The sequence below is a fragment of the Felis catus genome, chromosome C1 (assembly GCF_018350175.1).
Source record: "Felis catus isolate Fca126 chromosome C1, F.catus_Fca126_mat1.0, whole genome shotgun sequence".
NCBI lineage: Eukaryota > Metazoa > Chordata > Mammalia > Carnivora > Felidae > Felis > Felis catus.
In genome coordinates this window covers 111,139,148-111,160,432 of record NC_058375.1, presented here as the reverse complement: position 1 = coordinate 111,160,432, position 21,285 = coordinate 111,139,148, and the positions used below count along the sequence as shown (strand labels likewise).

The 21,285-nt window shown below is 58.0% G+C and overlaps 2 protein-coding genes across 7 annotated transcripts in view; one reads left to right on the top strand and one right to left on the bottom strand.

Annotated features, from left to right (window-relative positions):
• The window catches only part of LIMS2 (LIM zinc finger domain containing 2), a 43,109-nt gene that overhangs the window by 2,862 nt on the left and 18,962 nt on the right, over positions 1-21,285 (bottom strand). For 4 of the 5 annotated variants that reach the window (XM_045033567.1, XM_023259204.2, XM_045033566.1 and 1 more), the window contains exons 2-6: positions 17,273-17,432; positions 14,665-14,731; positions 14,286-14,406; positions 1,978-2,127; positions 1,195-1,345 (exon numbers count right to left, since the gene is read on the bottom strand). In XM_045033567.1, the coding sequence (XP_044889502.1) occupies positions 1,195-1,345; positions 1,978-2,127; positions 14,286-14,406; positions 14,665-14,731; positions 17,273-17,428 (645 nt within the window). In that variant the 5' untranslated portion in view covers positions 17,429-17,432. The remainder of the gene's footprint in view (positions 1-1,194; positions 1,346-1,977; positions 2,128-14,285; positions 14,407-14,664; positions 14,732-17,272; positions 17,433-21,285) is intronic. The other variant, XM_023259206.2, reaches the window with a different exon arrangement.
• On the top strand, positions 5,384-10,525 carry GPR17 (G protein-coupled receptor 17). 2 transcript variants are annotated; one of them, XM_006935193.4, is made up of 2 exons: positions 5,384-5,570; positions 9,232-10,525. In XM_006935193.4, exon 2 carries the CDS (start codon positions 9,302-9,304, stop codon positions 10,319-10,321), a length of 1,020 nt encoding a protein of 339 aa, XP_006935255.1. In that variant the 5' UTR covers positions 5,384-5,570; positions 9,232-9,301; the 3' UTR covers positions 10,322-10,525. The 2 variants fall into 2 exon arrangements, with proteins under 2 accessions (XP_006935255.1, XP_019693472.1); XM_019837913.3 differs by having other exon boundaries at positions 5,386-5,570; positions 9,270-10,525.

Here is a 21,285-nt window from a genome sequence, read left to right as displayed (position 1 = left end):
GGAAGGCTGCAGGTGTCTGTCCCCCCCACCCCAGGCATCCCCTGTGAGCCCCAGAGTCAGTGAGCAGCATCTCCTAGTTCATACGGCGTGCGGGGACCCACCCTCCCCATGGGGGCTGGGGGCCGGGGGCCAGGCCCTGCATCAGAACCTTCCCAAAGAGGTTACCCAAGACAGAGCTCCTGGGACCCAGACCTAGCCGGGCATCAGGGAACACGAGCTTCCCTTGCAACTAGTATCTGTAAGACCATTAGTGCCACAGTGAGCTCCAGGTGACCCAGGTGGACACACCTGAGGAGCTCAACCAGCTAGTGTGCGCAGCTTCTGAGTCTACATGAGGCTGTACACAATTCTGCCAACCATAATCCCTCAGGGTGCCTTGGGCGGACTGTCCCCAAGGACAATGCCACCTTCTGTAGAGTTAGCAAGTATTACATGAGTCTTTAAAATTTAGAGGAGAAAAATAGAACAGTGAGAAAAATCGATTGGTAGGATTCTTAGGTGACCCAGGAAAAAAGGTCACCACTGACACCGAGAAAGAACAGAAGCCCTGCGTCCAGCTCGGGGACCCCTAGTTCTCAGGAAGAGGAGTCTGGGAGAGCAGCCCTGGGGTCTGGCCCCTGCTCACCGCTGGAGAGAAGTGAGGAGGCAGAGAACCCCAGCCCCGCTCCTGGAATCCCCCATGGCTGTGCCCCCACCCAGATGGGGTACCTGTCACACTGGGGTCTCACTGGCCCTGCTACAAACGCCCACCAGAGAAGCAAGTCAGTCACTCTTAGAACTCTAGATTTTATCATTTCCTTTCTATACAAGTCACCCAAAATTTTTGTTAGAAATTTAGAAAACACAGGTAAAAAGCAACAATAAAATATAAACAAATAAGTTGTAAACATTCTCCACTAATATCCCACTGCAATAAACATTTGGATCTATAGTATTTCTCATGACTTTGGAATCCTCTAGAAGGCCAGGAGGGGGAGGAAAGAAGGCAGGCACCACTGCCGAACCATGGTCTGTGCACTCAGGTCTCCTGGCTCCCACGGAGGCCAGAGCCAAAGAGGGACAGCACCCAGGACAAAGATCCCTGCTAGAAGCAAGCCATGTGGCCTGGGGTGGGAGCGTGGGGGGGGCTTGCAGGGCCAGACTCCAAATGTAACAGTGAGCCTGGGGCTCCCCCAACCTTCTGGCCTCGCTCACCTCCACATGCCACTGCTTGCCCAGTGCGTTGACCACACGGCCCTCGATGGGCCGGCGGCAGGCCCCACAGATGGGGACGCCCATCTTGTCGTGGCAGGGCAGGCAATAGAGCTCCCCCTTCAGCTCCCGGGCCTCGGCGGTCAGCTCCTTCCTGGAAGACAGAGCGGAGCCCCCCATGACATCCCTGCCCCACTGCAGGGCCCGTGCTGGCCCTGCGGGGGTCCCACCAGCCCCTCCAACCCCAGGGAGCAGCTTCTGGAGAGGCCCCACTGGGGCCCAGCAGCGTGCCCAGGCAGGCGGCACTTTGATCTCTGGTGTCTTCGGGGACTTCCTGTGCCCCAGACAGGCCCCAGGGCACGGGTTCCTGCACAGGCCTTGCAGCAGGCAGTCTGTGTTGTGCATTGTCAGGCCCTCTGAGAAGCACATCTGTTCTCTGGCCCCTCCGCGCCAGACCGGGTGTTGGGGCAGACATGAGGGGATCCTGCAGTCTCTTTCCCCTCTCCTCCCCTCTCCCACACCAGCACCCCTCCTCCTCACCCTGGTCCTCCAAGCCTTTGATTCCTTTCTCCTAGCTTCCAAGGGCCCAGTCCTCCCTCACCCTGTCTCCCTCAGGGCCTCACACAAGTACTACTGGAACAGGCTCCAGAGAGAGGTGTTTTCTGCATCGATGACTTCGACCTCCACCCTGCACCCCACTCTCCAACTGGTTGACCTCTCCCCCAGGTGGGAGTCCCACCCAGCTCACCACTTGCCCCCATCACAGCTGCTCAGCTGTACGCATACCCGCAGTGGGTGCAGCTGAAGTGGTCAGGGTGGTAGGCGTCATTCTTGAACATAAGGGGCTGCTCGTCAATGACCAGGTGGCACCGCTGACAGACATACTTGCCCAGGCCCTTGGCCTTCTCACGGTTGTGGCAAGGCCGGCACAGGTGCCTGTGGGAAGTAAGGCAGGTGTTAGGGACCAACAACCCACTCCCCCTCTTCCTCCCCAGAAAGCACGGTCCACCTCCTGGCAGAAGAGACATCTGGACCCCGCCTGCTGCTTTAACAATGCCCATAAGCCTCCAGAGGCTCAGACAGTGGCCCAGAAAAGCAAGCTAACTAGCCCTGCAGCTGGGAAGGCCACAGACGTGCCCCCTAAAAAGGGGACTCTCACTGGAAAGTGACTAGAAAGAAATACACCAGAATATTGGTGTTTGCCATCTTTAGATGGCAGAACAAACGTGAGTTTCCTTTTCTCCACTTTTCCTGAGCCTAGAACATCACATGGAATAGAGTAGACATTTCATTGACAGTTGCTAAAAAATTAATTTCCCAAATGTCTTTGAATATGCATGAGTGATTACACAGTGACTGTTAGCTTGAAACCGCTTCTGTGCCTAGCAGAGTGGCCCAGGGGGCCAGGTCTGTCGGGCCTGCACACCCCCTTCCTTTGGGGTCTGTCAGACAAAGAGGGACCCGAACATCTACAGGCCCTTTCTGTCTCCAGAGACAAGCACAGCTGTGTCAGACAGAGGCCCCCAAACCCAGGAACTGTCGTTACAGAGTCTTTTTTGTGAAGACCTCAGAGTAATTTCTGATGCTACTCCCTGCCTTGGGGAACAGCTGTGGTCTCTACTGAGAGGGAAATCAACATGGTTTCTGTTTCCTTGTGCCTCAAAGGTGGCAGGAATTTAGATTCAGGGTCCCCAAGCAAAGATGTACAAAGGCCCCAATCCATTACCCCCATTCCCCACCTGCCACCCCAATCTGTAAGTGTTCCTGATGCATCCGGGCCTGCCCTCCCTCCCTTCCCAGGCACCCAACCACAGGGGGCCTCTCTACCCCTTACCAGCCACCATCAGCCTCTTTTATAGGCAGATCAAGGAATCTGGTTAAGAGATTAACTCTCAGACTCAGGATCCCCCAACCGGGTGTGATGGGCAGACCCTAGATGCCAGGGAGGACAATTCAGTGTCCATGCCCTTGACCTCAACACCTGCCACCTCATTTGGGTCTGGACCCCCTGCTGCATAACACTGCTGTCCGCTTGCCTTATTTGTGTCTTATCTCCCAAAGGTGTGTGCAGGGCAAGGGGCCCAAATGAGTGCCCAGTAGCCACTTACTAAGCCACTGACCAGCTCCAGGCTGTGCCCCCCACAGGGTAGCAGCTCCGGCTAAGTCTCTGGTATGTGAGTGAATGAATGATTATAAAAGACAGGAAGGGAAGGACAGTGGGCATCGTCTCCCAGGATAATACAGCCAGGCCGGACTAGGAGCCGATCCTCTAGCCAGGGTCCCCTAGTTCCACCTGCCCACGGGACACAGATGTGGCCTGTGGGTGCAGTTTTCATCTCCCCATCTCCACCCCACTCACCCAGACCCCCAGGCCCCCTGCCACTGCAGGTCTGAGCAGAACTGCTCCTGCCGCTCCCCATCTCCACATGACACCTGCTGCCTGCTTGTGTCTCTGTCACAGACCCAGCATTTATTCCCCATGACCCCACTCCCAATTTTGGTGACTAATCTTGGCATTAGGACAGCACTTAAGCCATATGGAATCACTTTTGTTTCAAAGCTATAGAAATTGGTATAATTCCCCAGAATTCTGTTGCAACGATTGGTGCCCTTATAGCTACTGTCAGCAATCACCCAACAACCGAAATACCCAGCTTGGGGAGGGTGGTCAGACACATTCATCTCAAACCTGTGTGAGTCAGTCCTTCCAGACCTCCACACAGGGCAGTGCAGGAGAAGGGCCGCACCCTGGCTTGCGCACCTCCGCACCCCACTGGCTCCCAGCTGAGACCCAGCTGAGGTGCTCCACCAGGAACCCCAGATGGGGAATGTCTTTTCAACAGACCCGATCCCACAAGATCTAAAGGCAATCCAAAGAGTTTTTTTCTAGGTAGGATGAAGATACAGCCTAAGAATTCCAGCATGAAGGTGCAACAGAAAAGCCAGAACAAGGGCGCCTGGGTGGCTCATTAGGTTAAGCATCCAGCTTTTGATTGCAGTTCAGGTCATGATCTCATGGCTCGTGGGTTCTGCACTGACAGCCTGGACTGGCTCGCTCTCACACTCTCTGCCCCTCCCCCACTCCCACTTTGTGTCTCTCTCTCTTTCTCTCTCTCTCTCAAACTAAACATTTTTTTAAAAAAAGAAAGAAAAGAAAAACCAGAACAAGCCAAACAAACACACACAAATCATAAGATTTTCAGTGACACATGCTCAGGTTCAAATCCTGGCTCTGCCACTTCCTGGCAAGTTACTTCACCTCTGAGCTTTAGTTTCCTCATCTGCAAAATGGGCGACAATCCCAACTGCACAGGATTGTGTGGAAAACAAATTTAAGGTCGCACACGTGGTAGTTACTTCCCAGTGATAGCTGTGGACAGTTTGTAAGGTTTTAACTAAAAGGTACAAAAGTCTTTTGAGATCAGGCATGATGCGTTGGTGGCACCGGATGTGCCATCTGGGGGAAAGACAGGGAGAAATGGGCTTTGCCTGTCCTGTGTCAGAAGCAGCCACCGCCCACGTAGGAACACCCCCAGGCTCGAGCCACCCCCCAGAGGAGTGTCGGGGCCCGCAGGCAGTGGGCAGCGGTGACCCTCTTCACAGGCCTCCTGTCCAGAGGAGGAGCCCGCACAGGTATGGGTCAGGCCTCGCAGACTGAGCTGCATCCCCACAGGCACAGACAGCGCCCTATTATGAGGCGGCCTGCAGCTGTGCCCCGCTCAAGATAAAGGCCATGATTTATTCCGCACGTCCGAACGGAGCCTAATTATACGGGGCAAGACACAAGGACCCTACAGCAAGTGTCCTGAAAGAGCCCCCTCTCATTCGACCAAACAAAACTCCTCAGCCTCCCACCCTCTCCATTCACAGGAACCCATCCCCTGTCCCTCGAGCAGGCTTGGGAGCCCAGGCCTGTTGCCATAGCGGCCAGCCCCTCCCTGCCCCCCATCGGTAGGAAATTATCCTGTGCTGAAACGTCCTCTTGTCTCTGTCAGTGCCAGCCAATCCCCCCACCCCACCCAGCCCGCGCCCACTCCACGGCTTCGAACATAGTCACACACTCGGCCTCTGTGACGCTCAGTGGCCAGGCTGTGGGGGGCGGCGGGGGGGGTGGGGCACGCGGGCTGGGACACACTGGAATATTCACGGCCCAGTGGCAGCACAGGCAGCCGTAGGAGTGGCCCACCACACAAGGACCCCCTTGGGAATGAAGCGGCCTTTCAGGGCCACAGACGCTGCAGCCTCCCCTCCCCTCCTTAAATAGCCGGCCTCCCTCCACAGCTGCACGGAGCCCACCGCCAGCACCACCACCCGCTGGCCACAGCCCACCTGCCACCCCGCAGCCCTCCTGCCCTTGCACCTGGACCCGGCTGTGAGAGGTAAGGACCAGGGCCCAGCATGGGCAGGCAGGGGATTCAGGAACCAAGCAGAGGCAAGGGTGGGGTGTCCCTGTCCCTGAAACACTCTCTGCGATAACGATACAACCGGTTTATTGAAGGCTGTCCTGCTCTGACTCACAGTGGCCCCACTGGGCCGGATTCCTGTCCCACTGTCGGGGACTTAGAGAGGGTGACTGCCTCGTGCACAGTCCCATGATCAGCACCTGTGCTCTCCAACCTTGGGCCACTGTGGCACAGGGAGGAACTAGGAAAGGGAGCAGGGAAGAAGAGGGGCCAGCCCACGCCAGGAAACAGCTGTGCCCACCCACCTTGAGCTGTACTCACCACCTTGGGCCTCTTCCTATGGCCACCTCTGCCCACTCCTCCCCTCCACGGAGGCCCAAGACCCGCCCCACGGCCCCAGACTCCTCCACTGTCCACACCCAGGCCACACTCCAGGTGCCTACGCTGCCCTGCCCCGAGCAGCAGCATGGAGCAGCCAGTGAGGCCAGACCCAGGCCTGCGTCTCTAGGGTCTGCACAGTGAAGCAGGGGCCCATTTCAGACCACACTGCAAAAATCAGTATCAAAACTTCCTAAAACAGGAGAGGTGAAGAAACCTCAAGAAACCAGAAACAAGCCTAAAAGCACTTTAAAACGGAGTCTAGATCCCAGAGAGAGCACCATACATGTGGTGCCTTCAGCAGTGATGGGAAGCCAGGGGCACCAGGCAGGAGGCAGGAAGCCAGGTGCTGGCGTGCCCACTGGGCGCCACAAGAGGCTAGCAGCCTGTGCGGCCAGGCAGGCCCCACCATCGATTTAATGCTCTGCTGTCACCATCCTGTAGCCCCTACAGGACAAGGGGCCCGACATTTTCATTTTGCACTGGGCACCAAAACTTACATCCCCAGTCCTGGGGCCAAACCCCAAGAAGGTGCCACGGAGCCTGGGAGACAATTCCAGAGTGAGCCCTGAGATGGAGCCACAGTCCCGGCTCTGGCACCAGGCACCCCCAGAGGCCAAGCCGCGTTCTGGGAGGTGCTGGGTGTCCCTGCTGGGTGTCCCTGACCTGACTTCCAACCCTGGGGCCACTGTCCCTAGCCAGATGACCTTGGGAAAATTAGCCCACTTTAAGCCTTGACCTCTTAATCTCTAATCTGTAAAGGAGGGCTACGGATGCCTGCCTCCGAGGATTGGCAAAGTGGGTAGTCGGTACCTGTGAGTAGCCCTCAGGGAGGCCCAGGTGACAACTGCACTGTGGGTCAGAGTCCAGGTGTGAGGGGCGGCCCAGAGCAGAGCGGTTCCACCTGACCATTTCCTCGCTTGGCCCCACCCCCTCTCCCAGCAGCCAGGGCTTCCCTGGCAACAAGCCCTCGGGTCACATGCATGTGGAAACAGCAGGAATATAACCTCCGTGTTGGATTCCAGGCATCCTGACCCACTCTGGAGCCAGGATAGATCAGTTGGGCAAGGGAACCACCCTGGATCCCTTCAGTGACTAACCTGAGATATTATTATTAGGAAAGCACCCCTTTACTTTAGGATAGTGACTGGCCAGATGTTCTCTGCCCCTCACCCATGTTGCCCTGGCTCTCTCGTGCCCAGGCAGCCGGCCCTCACCCCTCCATGCATGTGTTGGGGGTTGGAAGTGGCTGCAGGACCCCAGTGGTGGTGGATGAAGCAGGATGGGGAGGGTCCAGCTGCTGCCCAGCTCGACAGCCCAGCATAGCCACCATCTGGACCACTGCCCTGCTCCGTCTACTGAAGGAGGGCATGCCAGGCCCTCCCCTCAGGCCTCTGTTCTTCGTCCACGCCTCGAGATGGCACCCAGCCCACCCTCCTCTGGAGGCTGCCATGCTAACAGCTGCCAGCATGCCTCCTGAGGGATGCCCCCTCTTCAGTTCAGCCCCTGCCAGAGCTCTTACCATGGCCATCAAAAGGACAGGGAACTGAGGCCAGGAGACACTCGCAGAGAACTTGCTCCGGCTCACACTGCCAGGCTCGGCCAGGATAATGACCCCGGCCCTGCCATGGCCACAGCCTGCAGGGATGCCGCGTCTCTCCTGGGAGCCTCTCTCCTGCCCGAGTGTGGGTGTCAGGAGGCAAGTCTTCCCGGGGAGCCCCAGAAGCTGCACTGCAGGTGAGGGCCGGCCAGGCTGAAACCCCAAAGCACGAGGATCAGGGGCTGGCGGCAGCTTGGGACTGCGGGATGTGCTGCTCTCACCCTGCTGTCCTGCCGTCTCCTGCCACACCCCCCACTCCTAGGGCTGGTGAGGGAGGCAGGGTGTTGGGGGTCTTCCTCTCCTTTTTGGATCTCTTGAGTTGACCAAAATCAACCCAGGAGTGCGTTCTGTTGAGGACGGAGCCAGAGCGCCTACCCAGAACTGGGGTTCACCAAACATACTGCAGGGCTCTATGCTGGCCCCCCTCAGGTGTGGGCAAACCAGGCTGGGGAGGCCAGGCAGACACAGGCAGCTTCCCTGGGCTCCAGGCCTCTCCGGGGCTGCCGATCTTGGCTGGAAAACCAGAGCCAGTCCCACTACCTTCTGGGAAAAATAGCTTTTCCTCTCCTAGAAAAGAATCTGCCTCCTGGTGTTAAACTACTCTGGGTGGTAGAATGACCCCCACTGGCCTAGGGCCTAAGATACAGGCCTCCACCGTTAGGATGTCCAAAATGAATTTGATAGGCTGAGTCCGGAAAGCTTGAGAGACCTTGGGATCCAGGCCTGGACAGCACCTTCAGGTGCGGGCGGAGAGCAGGCCTCTGACCTCCTGGGAAACTGCCCATCACTGGATTCCTGGTGGTGCCCTCCTGGGTGGCAGGTGCGGGGGGAGCTGTGGTCAGGGACCGGCAGGAGAGAAGCATAAGGCAACAACACTTGGCACTAGTCATGAGAATTGCCACAAGATGGGCCAGGAAGGGTCCCAGGACTCGGGGTGTGCAGGGTTCACCCAGCAAAGGCGAGGCTAAAGAGGAGGTGGCCAGGCCCCATGCACCAGGCTCTCAGAAACAGGTCGTCTAGGGGCACCTGGGTCACTCAGTCGGTTAAGCATCCAACTCTTGGTTTGGGCTCAGGTCACAATCTCACAGCTTGTAGGTTTGAGCCCCGTGTTGGGCTCTGTGCTGGTAGCATGGAGCCTGCTTGGGATATTCCTTCTCTCTCTCTCTCTCTCTCTCTCTCTCTCTCTCTCTCAAAATAAATAAATAAACTTAAAAGAAATTTTTTAAAAAAGAAAGAAATAGGTGATCTATGCACCCACCCATTGGGAGTGGAGCTCAAGTTTCCCATGCACCCCCCACCCCGCCATTCAGGAAGCCTCCCTGGGGAGCACAGCAGAAAATGTGGGGCCCCTCCCTCCATCCCAGAACCCAAACAGGTGGGATTCACTCCCCACTCTCCCCATAGTGCTGACTCCATGCCCTGGTCTGAGAGTGGATTTCTGGGACACATGGCCCTGGTCTCAGGTTCTTGGGTACCCGGCAGGGACACATCGTGAGGTGGGAAGCCAGCCCCAGCAGCAGCTTGGCAAGCTCCAGGCCCTGCCTTCGTTTTTGCTTTTTGCTGAGCTTCAGAAAGCCTCTGACACTCACCCACCCCAGGTGAACACAGGGGGTGCCCTCAGTAGTCCCCAAGGAGATGCTGAGCTAAGATGCTTCTCAGGTCCCAGGCTCTGGAACCTGTCTGCTTGCTCCCTCCAGGTTCGTCCTCCAGCTCTGCTTCCAGCTGAAGCATGAATGGCCTCGAGGTGGTTTCCCCAGGTCTGACTGCCAACTCCTCCCTGGCCACTGCAGAGCAATGTGGCCAGGAGACGCCGCTAGAGAACGTTCTCTTCGCCTCCTTCTACCTCCTGGATTTCATCCTGGCTTTTGTTGGCAACGCCCTGGCCCTGTGGCTTTTCATCCGGGACCACAAGTCGGGTACCCCCGCCAACGTATTCTTGATGCACCTGGCCGTGGCCGACTTGTCCTGTGTGCTGGTCCTGCCCACCCGCCTCGTCTACCACTTCTCTGGGAACCACTGGCCGTTTGGGGAAATCCCGTGCCGCCTCACCGGCTTCCTCTTCTACCTCAACATGTATGCCAGCATCTACTTCCTCACTTGCATCAGCGCTGACCGCTTCCTGGCCATCGTGCACCCTGTCAAGTCCCTCAAGCTCCGCAGGCCCCTCTACGCGCACCTGGCCTGCGCCTTCCTCTGGGTGGTGGTGGCTGTGGCCATGGCCCCACTGCTGGTGAGCCCACAGACCGTGCAAACCAACCACACGGTTGTGTGCCTGCAGCTGTACCGGGAGAAGGCCTCCCACCATGCCCTCGTGTCCCTGGCCGTGGCCTTCACCTTCCCGTTTGTCACCACTGTCACCTGCTACCTGCTTATCATCCGCAGCCTGCGGCAGGGCCCCCGCGTGGAGAAGCGCCTCAAGAACAAGGCGGTCCGCATGATCGCCATGGTGCTCACCATCTTTCTGGTGTGCTTTGTGCCCTACCACGTGCACCGCTCGGTCTACGTGCTGCACTACCGCGGCCACGGCACCTCGTGCGCCGCCCAGCGCGTCCTGGCCCTCGGAAACCGCATCACCTCCTGCCTCACCAGCCTCAACGGGGCGCTCGACCCAGTCATGTACTTCTTTGTGGCCGAGAAGTTCCGTGACGCCTTGTGCAATTTGGTCTGTGGCAAAAGGCTCTCGGGGCCACCCCCCAGCTTTGAAGGGAAAACCAATGAGAGCTCGCTGAGTGCCAGGTCTGAGCTGTGAGCCCCGCAACGCCAAGCCTGGGCCCAGCCACAGGCTGTCTTCAGAAGGACTCCCACATCAGGGTGCAAGCCACCCAGACTCATGAAAGAGAGGTCCACCTACTCTCCAGTGGGTCACCCACTCTCTCCAAGGGCGAAACTCGGCACCCAGCACCCAGTTCTGCCTTATCTGATATGCAAAACCCTAAAAGGGGACAGGCCTTAACAGGACCAGTCGGCCACCCCCTCTGACAGAGACTGTTTGACCCTGCTCACTTACAGTTACTAGATATTCAATGACTTCAGCCTGTGGCGACGAGACTAGAGGAACAGTTCCTGCACAATGAGTGTCTTTCTTTCCCAAGGGCTGCTTGCTCGACTCCCAACCTCCCTCCACAAGAAACACAGAGCAGCGCAGCTCTACAGAGAGAAGCCCAGAAGGCAGCTGTGAGTGACTCCAGAGAAGGGGGTGCAGAACTCTTGGGGGAGGGGAAGGAGGGGTGTGTAGATGTTTCCATTGAAGCTCAGGGCGTTCTGAGTTCCCTGGGTGTCCCCTTTGCCAGATGACCCCTATGGTTAGGGGACAGGGACTCTAACTTATAACTGAGGGTTGTGTGTACATTTCAGGCTGGCCACCAGGTGACACCCAACAAATGCGACCTGTGGGGCCCATCATCGCAGTGCGGGGTTCTTGGCCCCGCCCACTGTGAACCCACACGCAGACCTGCACGTGGCCTGACAATCCCCAAAGCTTCTCAGCAGCTGCCCGATCCCTCTTGGGTCCTGGGCGAGCACGCGGCCTAAATAGACAGATATGGGGAGCCAGGCCTTGTCACCGCCTGAGGACACCACTGGCAGAGAGCCTGGCATGTGACCCTGGCCCCCACTAACCCAGACCAGCAGGGCTGTCCTTAGCCCTGCTCCCTCCCAAGAGGCTTTCCCAGCCTCAGTGGGCCAGCCTGGAGGCCGTTTTGCTCCAGAGCATGGCACCTAGCACCCTAGTGGCTCCCCATTTATACTGATTATACTGATCATAAACACAAGTGTACTTGAAGATTCTGAAGGTTACTGGGTTTGGCTAACATAAGTTCCTCCCCAGAACTTCTCCCTTTGACCCAAGAGTGGCAACGTGGAAGTGAAGACAGGACAGGACAGGCAGCACATGCTGTTTTGCCTCTGGTTCTGAACGTCCCACGCAGGCCTGGCCCACGTGGATGCTGAAGTTCTGCAGCATGGGCCCCAGAGGGCCTGGAGGGTCTGTGTGGGGGCCATGCTTCCTCTACAGCAGTACCGTACTTCCCTGAGCGCTCTCAGCCTCTCCCGCTTTCCCCAGCAGCCAGTGCTGTAGCGCAGGAGAGAGGACACACCCAGGCCCACACCTGGCAGGCGACCCGGGTCAGGACCCCCGTGACACCATCTGCCCCCCACATACTTCCTGCCGAATGCCCTGCAGACACCAGCACCGACACCAGACAACATGGCCAGCAAGCGGGTGACATCGCTACAGGCGGCATCCAGAGCAAGCGGTGTGGCAGCAGAGGACAGAGGGGGTACAAGTACTCAGGCAGAAGGGGGGGGGAGTCAGAGACAGCAGGGGTGGGCGTTCATTCTTCCCTGGCGTGGGGAGGAGAGACCAGCATCTGGATGGGGCCTGTTGCGTTTGGGAGACTCAGTGGGCTCCAAGCAAAGACGGTACATGGGTAGCTGAGAACCCAAGGGAATGGTGTAGTGTGGAGGGGTGCATCCAGATTGTCCAGCATGGACATGCCAGTCGGGGCTCTGGGACTTTGGACAGACATGAGGGCTGTGCACCGAGCCCCAAAAAGGCCAACGTGGAGAGGCCGGTGGACAGAGATAAGTCGGAAGAGGTGAGGGACCTATACAGCCGTGAGGCAGAAGGAAACCATGAGAACACAGGGTCCCAGGCGCCTGGAGAGGAGGCATCCTAGCAAGAAGGAAAAGCTGTCGCGAAGCCTGCCAAGAGGCCAAGAGAGAACCATCAGTGACCCGTCGGTCTGGGCATGCGGAGGGAGGTGTCTGGACCTGACCAGAACGGCAGTGGGGAGTCAGTGAGGGGGGCCAACAGGGGCAGTGGGGAGCCAGTGAGGGGGGACCAGCAGGGACAGTGGGGAGTGAGTGAGGGGGGCCAGCAGGGGCAGTGGGGAACCAGTGAGGGGGGCCAGCAGGGGCACTGGGGAGCCAGTGAGGGGGGCCAGCAAGGGCAGTGGGGAGTGAGTGAGGGGGGCCAGCAGGGGCAGTAGGGAGCCAGTGAGGGGGGCCAGCAGGGGCACTGGGGAGCCAGTGAGGGGGGGCCAGCAAGGGCAGTGGGGAGTGAGTGAGGGGGGGCCAGCAGGGACAGTGGGGAGTGAGTGAGGGGGGCCAGCAGGGGCAGTAGGGAGCCAGTGAGGGGGGCCAGCAGGGGCACTGGGGAGCCAGTGAGGGGGGGCCAGCAGGGGCAGTGGGGAGTGAGTGAGGGGGGCCAGCAGGGGCAGTGGGGAGTGAGGGGGGCCAGCAAGGGCAGTGGGGAGCCAGTGAGGGGGGGCCAGCAGGGGCAGTGGGGAGTGAGTGAGGGGGGCCAGCAGGGGCAGGGGAGCCAGTGAGGGGGGGCCAGCAGGGGCAGTGGGGAGTGAGTGAGGGGGGCCAGCAAGGGCAGTGGGGAGCCAGTGAGGGGGGGGCCAGCAGGGGCAGTGGGGAGTGAGTGAGGGGGGCCAGCAGGGGCAGGGGAGCCAGTGAGGGGGGGCCAGCAGGGGCAGTGGGGAGTGAGTGAGGGGGGCCAGCAAGGGCAGTGGGGAGCCAGTGAGGGGGGCCAGCAGGGGCAGTGGGGAGTGAGTGAGGGGGGCCAGCAGGGACAGTGGGGAGTGAGTGAGGGGGGCCAGCAGGGGCAGTAGGGAGCCAGTGAGGGGGGCCAGCAGGGGCACTGGGGAGCCAGTGAGGGGGGGCCAGCAGGGGCAGTGGGGAGTGAATGAGGGGGGCCAGCAGGGGCAGGGGAGCCAGTGAGGGGGGTCAGCAGGGGTGCTGGGGAGCCAGTGAGGGGGGGCCAGCAGGGGCAGTGGGGAGTGAGTGAGGGGGGCCAGCAGGGGCAGGGGAGCCAGTGAGGGGGGCCAGCAGGGGCAGTGGGGAGTGAGTGAGGGGGGGCCAGCAGGGGCAGTGGGGAGTGAGTGAGGGGGGCCAGCAGGGGCAGTAGGGAGCCAGTGAGGGGGGCCAGCAGGGGCACTGGGGAGCCAGTGAGGGGGGGCCAGCAGGGGCAGTGGGGAGTGAGTGAGGGGGGCCAGCAGGGGCAGGGGAGCCAGTGAGGGGGGTCAGCAGGGGTGCTGGCGCGTCCTGCAGTGGGAGGACAGCTCTGAGGGAAAGCGCAGACTGAGCCTACAGCCCCCCTGGAGAAGAGGGTGGAGGAAGGAGCAGGGACCCTGCCTCTGGCCTCCGTGGTGCCTGGTGACTGAGGCAGGGGGTGCAAGGGTGCAGGGAGCAGGGGAGCCTCCCCTCGGGGAAAGTGGGAGGGAGGTCACCTCTATGGGGGGGGTGCAGAGACAGTGCAGGGAGAATAGAGCCAGGCTTCCTGGAAGCTGGGAACTTAATCTACCAAGGACACCTGAATTTAAGAGTAAATTTGGGCCCCGTGGTTGTGTGATTTCTCTCCAGTGACATTCAGCCCTGGGTACCTGGAAGGAGGTAGACGCCCGGGGTCAGCAGCTTGGGGTGGCCGGCCACAGTGATGGCCTAAAGCTCTTTATCCACCCAGTGCACGTGATGGCTCCTGCTTCGGCCACCTTCCTCCTCGCTGCCTGTTGTCAGCCTGCCCCGGGGAGCGCCCCCAGGCCTGGACGAGCCCTGACTCGTGGCCCCCTACTCTCTCCAGCCCCAGCCCTCTCCTGTAAAGCAGGGATCTCTTGTCTGCCCTGCAGGGACACAGCACGTGGGCACAGGCCACGCCACCTGGGGTGAGCCTGGCTCTCAGTAAGCAGTGCCTGGGTGAGGGCCCTCCTCACCTGCCTGCATTCTTCACGAAGCCCAGGTCGGCCAGCTCAATGTCACACAGCTCACAGCGGAAGCACCCAGGGTGCCAGTTGTTGTTCATGGCCTTGATGACACGGCCAATGATAAACTCACCTGGAAGAGACAGGTCCTTGTTTGCTGGGGCAGGCACAAGCCCCCCCACCCCCACCCCCGCAGCCCCCTCCCAAGCCCTGCCCTCGCTGGCACTCGCCTGAGGCTCAGCCTGGTACCAGGGCTACCCTCCCAGAGCACGGGACGGTGACGCCTGCAGAGAACTAGTGCCCATTGAGGCAGGGTGCAGGGCGGTCAGGGAGGAGCACCTGTGCTCCCATCCACCTGCCCAACCCCAGGTGTGCTGTATCCAGCCCTTACCGCAGGACCCGCAGCATGGAGCAAACAGCATCTGGAAGTCGTGTTCGCAGTACTTCCGGCCTTCGAACTGCAAACGGGCCAGCAGAGAAAGTTCAAGCAAAACCCCATCATTCTCCCTGAGCTGGCCAGTCTATGTTGGGTCAGGACCCACCCTCGGGAAGGCTGGACAAGCATCCCAACTTGTGCAACTGCTACCACCACAGGAAGCAGGGTGGGGGTGGAGGAGAAGCCTTCCTGGAGGAGGTGGTAAGGAGCTGAAAGACCACAGGGGGGCTGTGGGGGTGCTGAAAGGAGGGCAATCCAGACAGAGGGAGGAGCAGGGGCGAGGCCTGGAGACGGAGAGAATTGGCCCACTCAACGGGGCAGACAGGCTAAGTGAGGGGTCGCATAGAAGCTGGGAACTGGGCAAGGCCAGTCCTCAAAGGGCCTCTGCTGTTTTCACAAGACCTTGGTCCTGGGAGTGAGCCGAGGGCTGGAATCAAGTTTGATTTATAAATGTCACTTGGCCTTATTTCCTGTGTGTTTTCTCTGTGTGAGAAGTCCATTTCTCCCAGAGGCCACAAGAGACCCAGAGAGGAGACACAGAAGGAGGGACAAGGAAAAACATGGGGGCCTGAGGGAGAACCCGAAGTCCTGCAGCCAGCAGGAGCCACCAGCCGTTGTCCCCGTCTGCCTGGGCAATGACAGCTCTCATGCTGGCCCCAAATGTGGCCAGGCCTGTCTCTGCTTTCTTCTCTCGACAATTTCATTTTCTTTTTTAAAAATTTGATTTACCCTCTTTTCTGAAATGAGTGTCTTATTAGGCTGTGGCTGGATATAGCCCTACCCAGGGGCCTGTAGAGGTGGCAGGCGTTAAATTCATTCAGCAACAAATATTCCCTGAGCACCTCCTGTGCGCCAGGCTCTGTTCTAGGCACATGACCACTGCTCACAGAGCTCTGCCTCCCTCCCACTGCCTCTACGGTGGGCCAGCATTTCCCAGGAGACTGGAAGGTGCCATGAGGAACAACTCCTCCCACACTGCCAGGAGGAGCTCTCGTACCCCACAGCCATCCATCCGCCAATCCCATCATCTATACCTTTGACGTCTCTCCAGCCTCTGACCCCTGATCTCCACCTCCACTGCAACCACCAGGGGTAAATGTTTACCAACAGAACCTTCGGGAGATGCAGTCTGATCTGTAGCATTTGCCCATCTCTATGGTGTAAATATTTCCATCGTGGACAATGTCAAGCTACCAACATGGCACCAGCATGGAGTTAAGACATGTGCAGTAGACATCATGGCACCAAGTCTCCACCACCACAATGCAATAGACAGATAACCTCAAAGGCATAGATGATAGTAAAATGTAATAAAATAACTAGGAAGTGGTGAGTTTTGAGTATGGGTTACTTTGTTTTTAATACAATTTTATCTCCTGTACATTTATATAACTTAATGTTTTTAAATTTTTTTCATGTTTTATTTACTTTTGAGACAGAGAGACAGAGGATGAGTGGGGAAGGGGTAGAGAGGAAGGGAGACACAGAATCCGAAGCAGGCTCCAGCCTCTGAGCTGTCAGCACAGAGCCTGATGTGGGGCTTAAACCCAAGAACCGTGAGATATGACCTGAACCGAAGTCGGACACTTAACCGACTGAGCCACCAAGGAATAAGGGTTGTGTTTAGGGGCACCTGGATGTCTCAGTCGGTTAAGCGTCTGATTCTTGATTTCGGCTCATGTCATGATCTCACGGTTCATGAGTTTGAGCCCCATGTCGGGCTTTGCGCTGACAGTGTGGAGCCTGCTTGGGATTCTGTCTCTTCCTCTCTTCCTGTCCCTCCCCTGCTCATGCGAGCGTGCTCTCCCTCTCTCAAAATAAATAAATAACATTTTTAAAAAAAGAGTTGTGTTTATCCACTAGCTTGCAAGATTACTGAAAATTTAAACAATCTGCTCTTAAGAGCCAGTGTGGCCCAGCCTAGATCCCTTCATTTGACCTGGATTCTTTCAATAATTCCAGCTTCATGTACCTGCCCCCATTAGTGTCTCCTCAGCACAGCAAGAACAGTGGTCCTTTTTAGACATCCGACAGACTGCCTCCTTCTGCATCTCAAATACCCTGCATACTCTGACCTCAGGGCCTTTGCACTTGCTGAGCCCTGTGATGAGTGCTCTTCCTACAGATGTATACACGGCTCCCTCACCTCGTTCACGTCTGCTCAAACATTACCTTCCCTGACCACCCACCCTCCTTACCCCAAGATTCTTTGTAACCAGAGCACTGAGCACCATCTGATCCCAAGGGAGGGTGTGTGCCAGCAGGGCAAGGTGTTTGCATGCCGTGGCCTACCCTACTAGCTCTACTCTACTAGCTCAGAGTCTACCCAGAGGACGATGGATGAGTGGTGACCCTTCCTAAGCACCCACAGCCACCAGGGGTGCACTGTTCACACCTCGCAAGTGAGGATATGCCCACAGGGGAGGCAAGCTCAAGACCTGGCATGACTGACCAGGACCATGGCTGAGCACAGCCCATAGGCTCCTGGAAGGCAGACTCTGAGCTGGTCAGGGGCTCAGGCTCCAAGAAGGCGTCCAGCTGAGGGCCCTGGGAGTGTCCTCACCTCGTAGAAGAGCCCCTCGGGGAACGGCCGGAAGCACTGCGCACACACGAAGCACTGCTCATGGTACAGCTCCCCGTTGCTGTTAACGATCCGCTCTGCAGGGGCGAAGCGGGCTTGGCAGCGCTGGCAAGCCGCATTGGCCAAGGCATTGGACATGTTGCTGCAGGGGGGAGAGGGGATGGGAAGGTCAGGACTGGGGAGGGGCCAAGATGAGCAAGCCTGGAGGGCTGCACATGATGGACACACCTTCCCGGGGAGGGGGGTGGGGGGGAACAGCTATCCTCACACTGATGGCAGTGTTGGCACCGTGGAGGCTCAGCCCGGCTGCCTGACACTGGCTCACATCAGCCCGCACACCTGCCCACACATCTGCTGGAGCTATTGTGTCCCATGGGCCCCCTAAGTGCCAGTGCATGCCAGGGGCTACGGCACACATTCCTGGATGACAACCGTACAAGGCCCACGCCGCATCTCCATTCTATAGATGGACAAGCCAAGTCCTGAGGGGAGTGAGTGCCCTTCCCAAAGGCCACAGTGGGCGGAGGCAAAGCCCAGATTAGAAACCAGCACCCCTCCAGACTCCAAAGCCCCCATCTTTCTGCCATGCCCTGCCACCCCCACGGACTTCCATGTAGTGTCAGACACAGCTGGGCCACAGCCATGCCCACACTGGTCAGAGCAGTGAGGGCTCAAGACAAGTGCTCTCACTGTGGCCTGGGCTGTACCCCACTCTCGGAGTCCAGACTCCCAGCCATGGAAAGTCCATAAGAGGGGTTAGGGGTCAGTGAGATCAGGGACACATGGAAGCACTCAGCCACATGCCTGGCCCATAGGAAGCCCACACAAAGGACAGTGCATGGTTCCAACGTCTCTGCTTGGTTCCCAGGCTGCTTGGTCTGCATCCTGCTGGCCCAGGTGTCAGTGGCCACCTCGGTTCCCTCCTGTGTCTCCTATCACCTCTTCTCAGGGAAACAGAGCCTCTCATAGAACTTCACCTAGGCCTAAATCAGTGGCTCTTTATGCCCCTTATTTAATCCCTGAGGCAACACTGCCCTCCAGATGAGAGACCTAAGGTTCAGCGAGGTTAAGTAACTTGCACAAGCTCACACAGCAGATGACGAAGTCCAGATTTGAACCCAGATTGGTTGGACTGCAATGGCTCTTTCTTCCACACCAGGAGTTAGTTGCAAATCACCTGCCCCAAAAAACATGTAATCACCCTGCCCCGGGGAAAGTGAAAATGTGAATGTTTGGGATACAAGCAGGTTGGGGAGCAAATGTCCTCAACTGTGGTGGGCTTCCCTGGGGTAAGTGGCAGGCTTGCTTCCTTCTGGGAGGAGTAGAATCCAAACTGTATGCTGAGGGGTCCAGAGGTGTGGCCAGGAGGAACTGTGTCAGACTGACAACCTCTTCGACCTTCCAATACCTTGATGCCCATAACTTTTGCTATAAGGGTAGCAAATAGGTTTTGTTTCAAGCGTCAACTCTGACAGATTGGCGGTGGCTGCCTGGATATCTAGCCAAAGCAGGACAGTCAGGCTCAGCAGGGAAAGAGATAACCAGCTGACAATGTCAAGTAGACACAGAGAGTGGTCAGACACAACCTGAATGCTCTTGAGAATATCTTTCCAGCCTGTACTGCCTCCCAGGGTACGAATCCCACCCCCGTCTTGCTGCCACAGCACTACGAGAAGAATTCTCGAGTGAGTGAAGCTCTTGCTGGGGCATTCAGGTATCAATCATAGGGAGGAAGGCTCCCTAACTGGGATGAGCCCAGGAGGTGGTGGGAGAGGGCTCTGCCTGTCAGGACTCTGGGTGTGGGCTGTGAACAGTGGGTCTAACGGGGACTGTTGGCACACAGGCTGGAAGCTGGGCTGGGGCCCCCAGACAGGACTTCCTGCCTGCTCAGCTTGGGGACCCCACATAGCAGGGGAAGGGCCAGAAGACTCTTCCATAAGCCTTGACAGGCACCCCGGATTCTTAGGACTTAGCCTGCCCTCAGGTGTGTTTTGGGGACCAAAGCCACATTCTTTGTCCATGTACTGGCCACAGGGGCAAGGAAGCAGGACAGTGGCAGGAAGAGTCGGGCAGAGCTCACGATGCAAGAGAAGGTCTTTGTGCAGCAGCCACTCTGCCCCCAACACACACCCTGCACCGTCCCCAACCCCCTGCTGGTCTCCATGATGTGGGCCAGACAGCAGAGGGCCAACTGCCTAAGCCGCCATGGAGGGCTGGGCTGGACTTCTTCAACACAGGCATGGCTTCCCGCTAGAAAACATTGTAACCCTAGCGGCCTTGTCCTCCCACAGCACACACCCAAGGTGGCGGGGCGGGGGGGAAGTTCCAACTCCGGGCTGTGTACAAGACCTTGCTGGTCTTGGAGAAGTGAGAAACAACAGGAAATCCTGTGACTCTGGCTCTGGAATTCCCCAAAGGACCCAGAAAATGAAGCCAAAACAAGGATTCAAGTCCAGGCCCAGGCTTTGGGATTGCTGCTTAAATCCAGAGCTCTGGGCCCTAACTAAGTGAGCGCCTGCAGAGCCCCAGCGCCTCCCAAAGCCCCTTGCCCTCTGACCTTCAGGGACCCAATCCCACCCCCAGTCGCCTGCCGCTAGACCAGACACTTTACCAGCCTTCCACCATTCTGCTCTCATAAGTAGACCCTCTGTTAAACTCTCCTCTGCCATTCTGTTTCACTGTAACTATGTTTCTGACCAGGACGCTAACAGACACCACCCCCACAGCAGCCGCCACAACCTGCCTTCCTGTTCATCCTCACGAGGTCCCCTAACCAGAGCGGCTGGTCTTTAACTGGGCTACGGCTGGTTCCCTGGCTGGGTCCCTAGGTGCCTGAGGCCGAGGATTTTGCCATCTGTCCCCTACATATATACCTCGCACAAGCCCTGGCATAGGAAGGTGGGATGTGGGGGTGACCACCTCCCTCTCACACCCACTGGCTGCCCCAGCCCAAGTCTTGGGGGCAGTAGCACCCCCAAAGCACTCCTGCGACTGTGTCCCCATGCCACCCTGCTCGGGACCACAGACAACACTCCAACCCACTGGCCTAAGACAGAGGAATGAACAGACATGCAAATGTGCCCAACAACTGAACCATGTCACCATCAGAGAAATGCCAGCTGTCTCCTGCAGGAGGCGAGGACACAGGAGGGGGCTCTGGGCTCACCCCTCCACATTTGAATCCTGATAGCCCCAGACACCAGCGGGAGGGGCTGGAAAACGGTACCAGCTTCTCTGGGCCTCATTTCCTCATCTGCAAAGAGGTGTGTCAGAGTAACAGTTACCACCCCACGGAGCTGGAGTGAAGAACTCACTGGCATACAGTGTGTGGAGCACAGGGCCGGGAAGGCCAAGCGCTGGATAAAGAGAGCTGTTGTTTCCCAGCAACTCTGGGAGCCTTCCAGAGCACCTCCTCCCCCACCCAGTCCTGGGGAAGGCCTGCAGCCTGCCTGCACTCCCTGCAAGAGGGCAAAGGGTGGCACACACGGACATTCCATGTCCTCCTTCACACATTCCAGCCAAGAATGGGGAGCACAAAGTCTACCCAGTTACCCTCCAAGGAGACACCACCATCCTGCCCCAGCTGGACAGCACTCACGCTGCTGAGGGCATGGCCAGCATGCCATGGTGTACAAGAGTGCACCATCGTGGACCTCTTCTCCGGCCCTTCCCAGCACCCCCAAAACTTTCTCAATCTTGACAGCCCAACACAAGTCAATTTGTGGGCCTGTGCAAGATGTCACTGAGTGACAAGATGTCACTGAGACTTACAATGACTATTAGCCTGGGGTGGGGTGGGGTGGGGGGAGCCCTCTCTGTGCCAGCTTCCTGTGAGGAGAGGTTGCTGGTTCCAGATAAGGTAACTGAAGTACAGAGAGGGTCAGTAACCTCCTGAGGGTCACACAGGATTAGACCATGTTCTCTCCTGTCCCCTCAGCTCCTGGTGGCATTATCTAGGCACAGCCTTTCAAAACTCTGGTTTTTTAACAACCCTA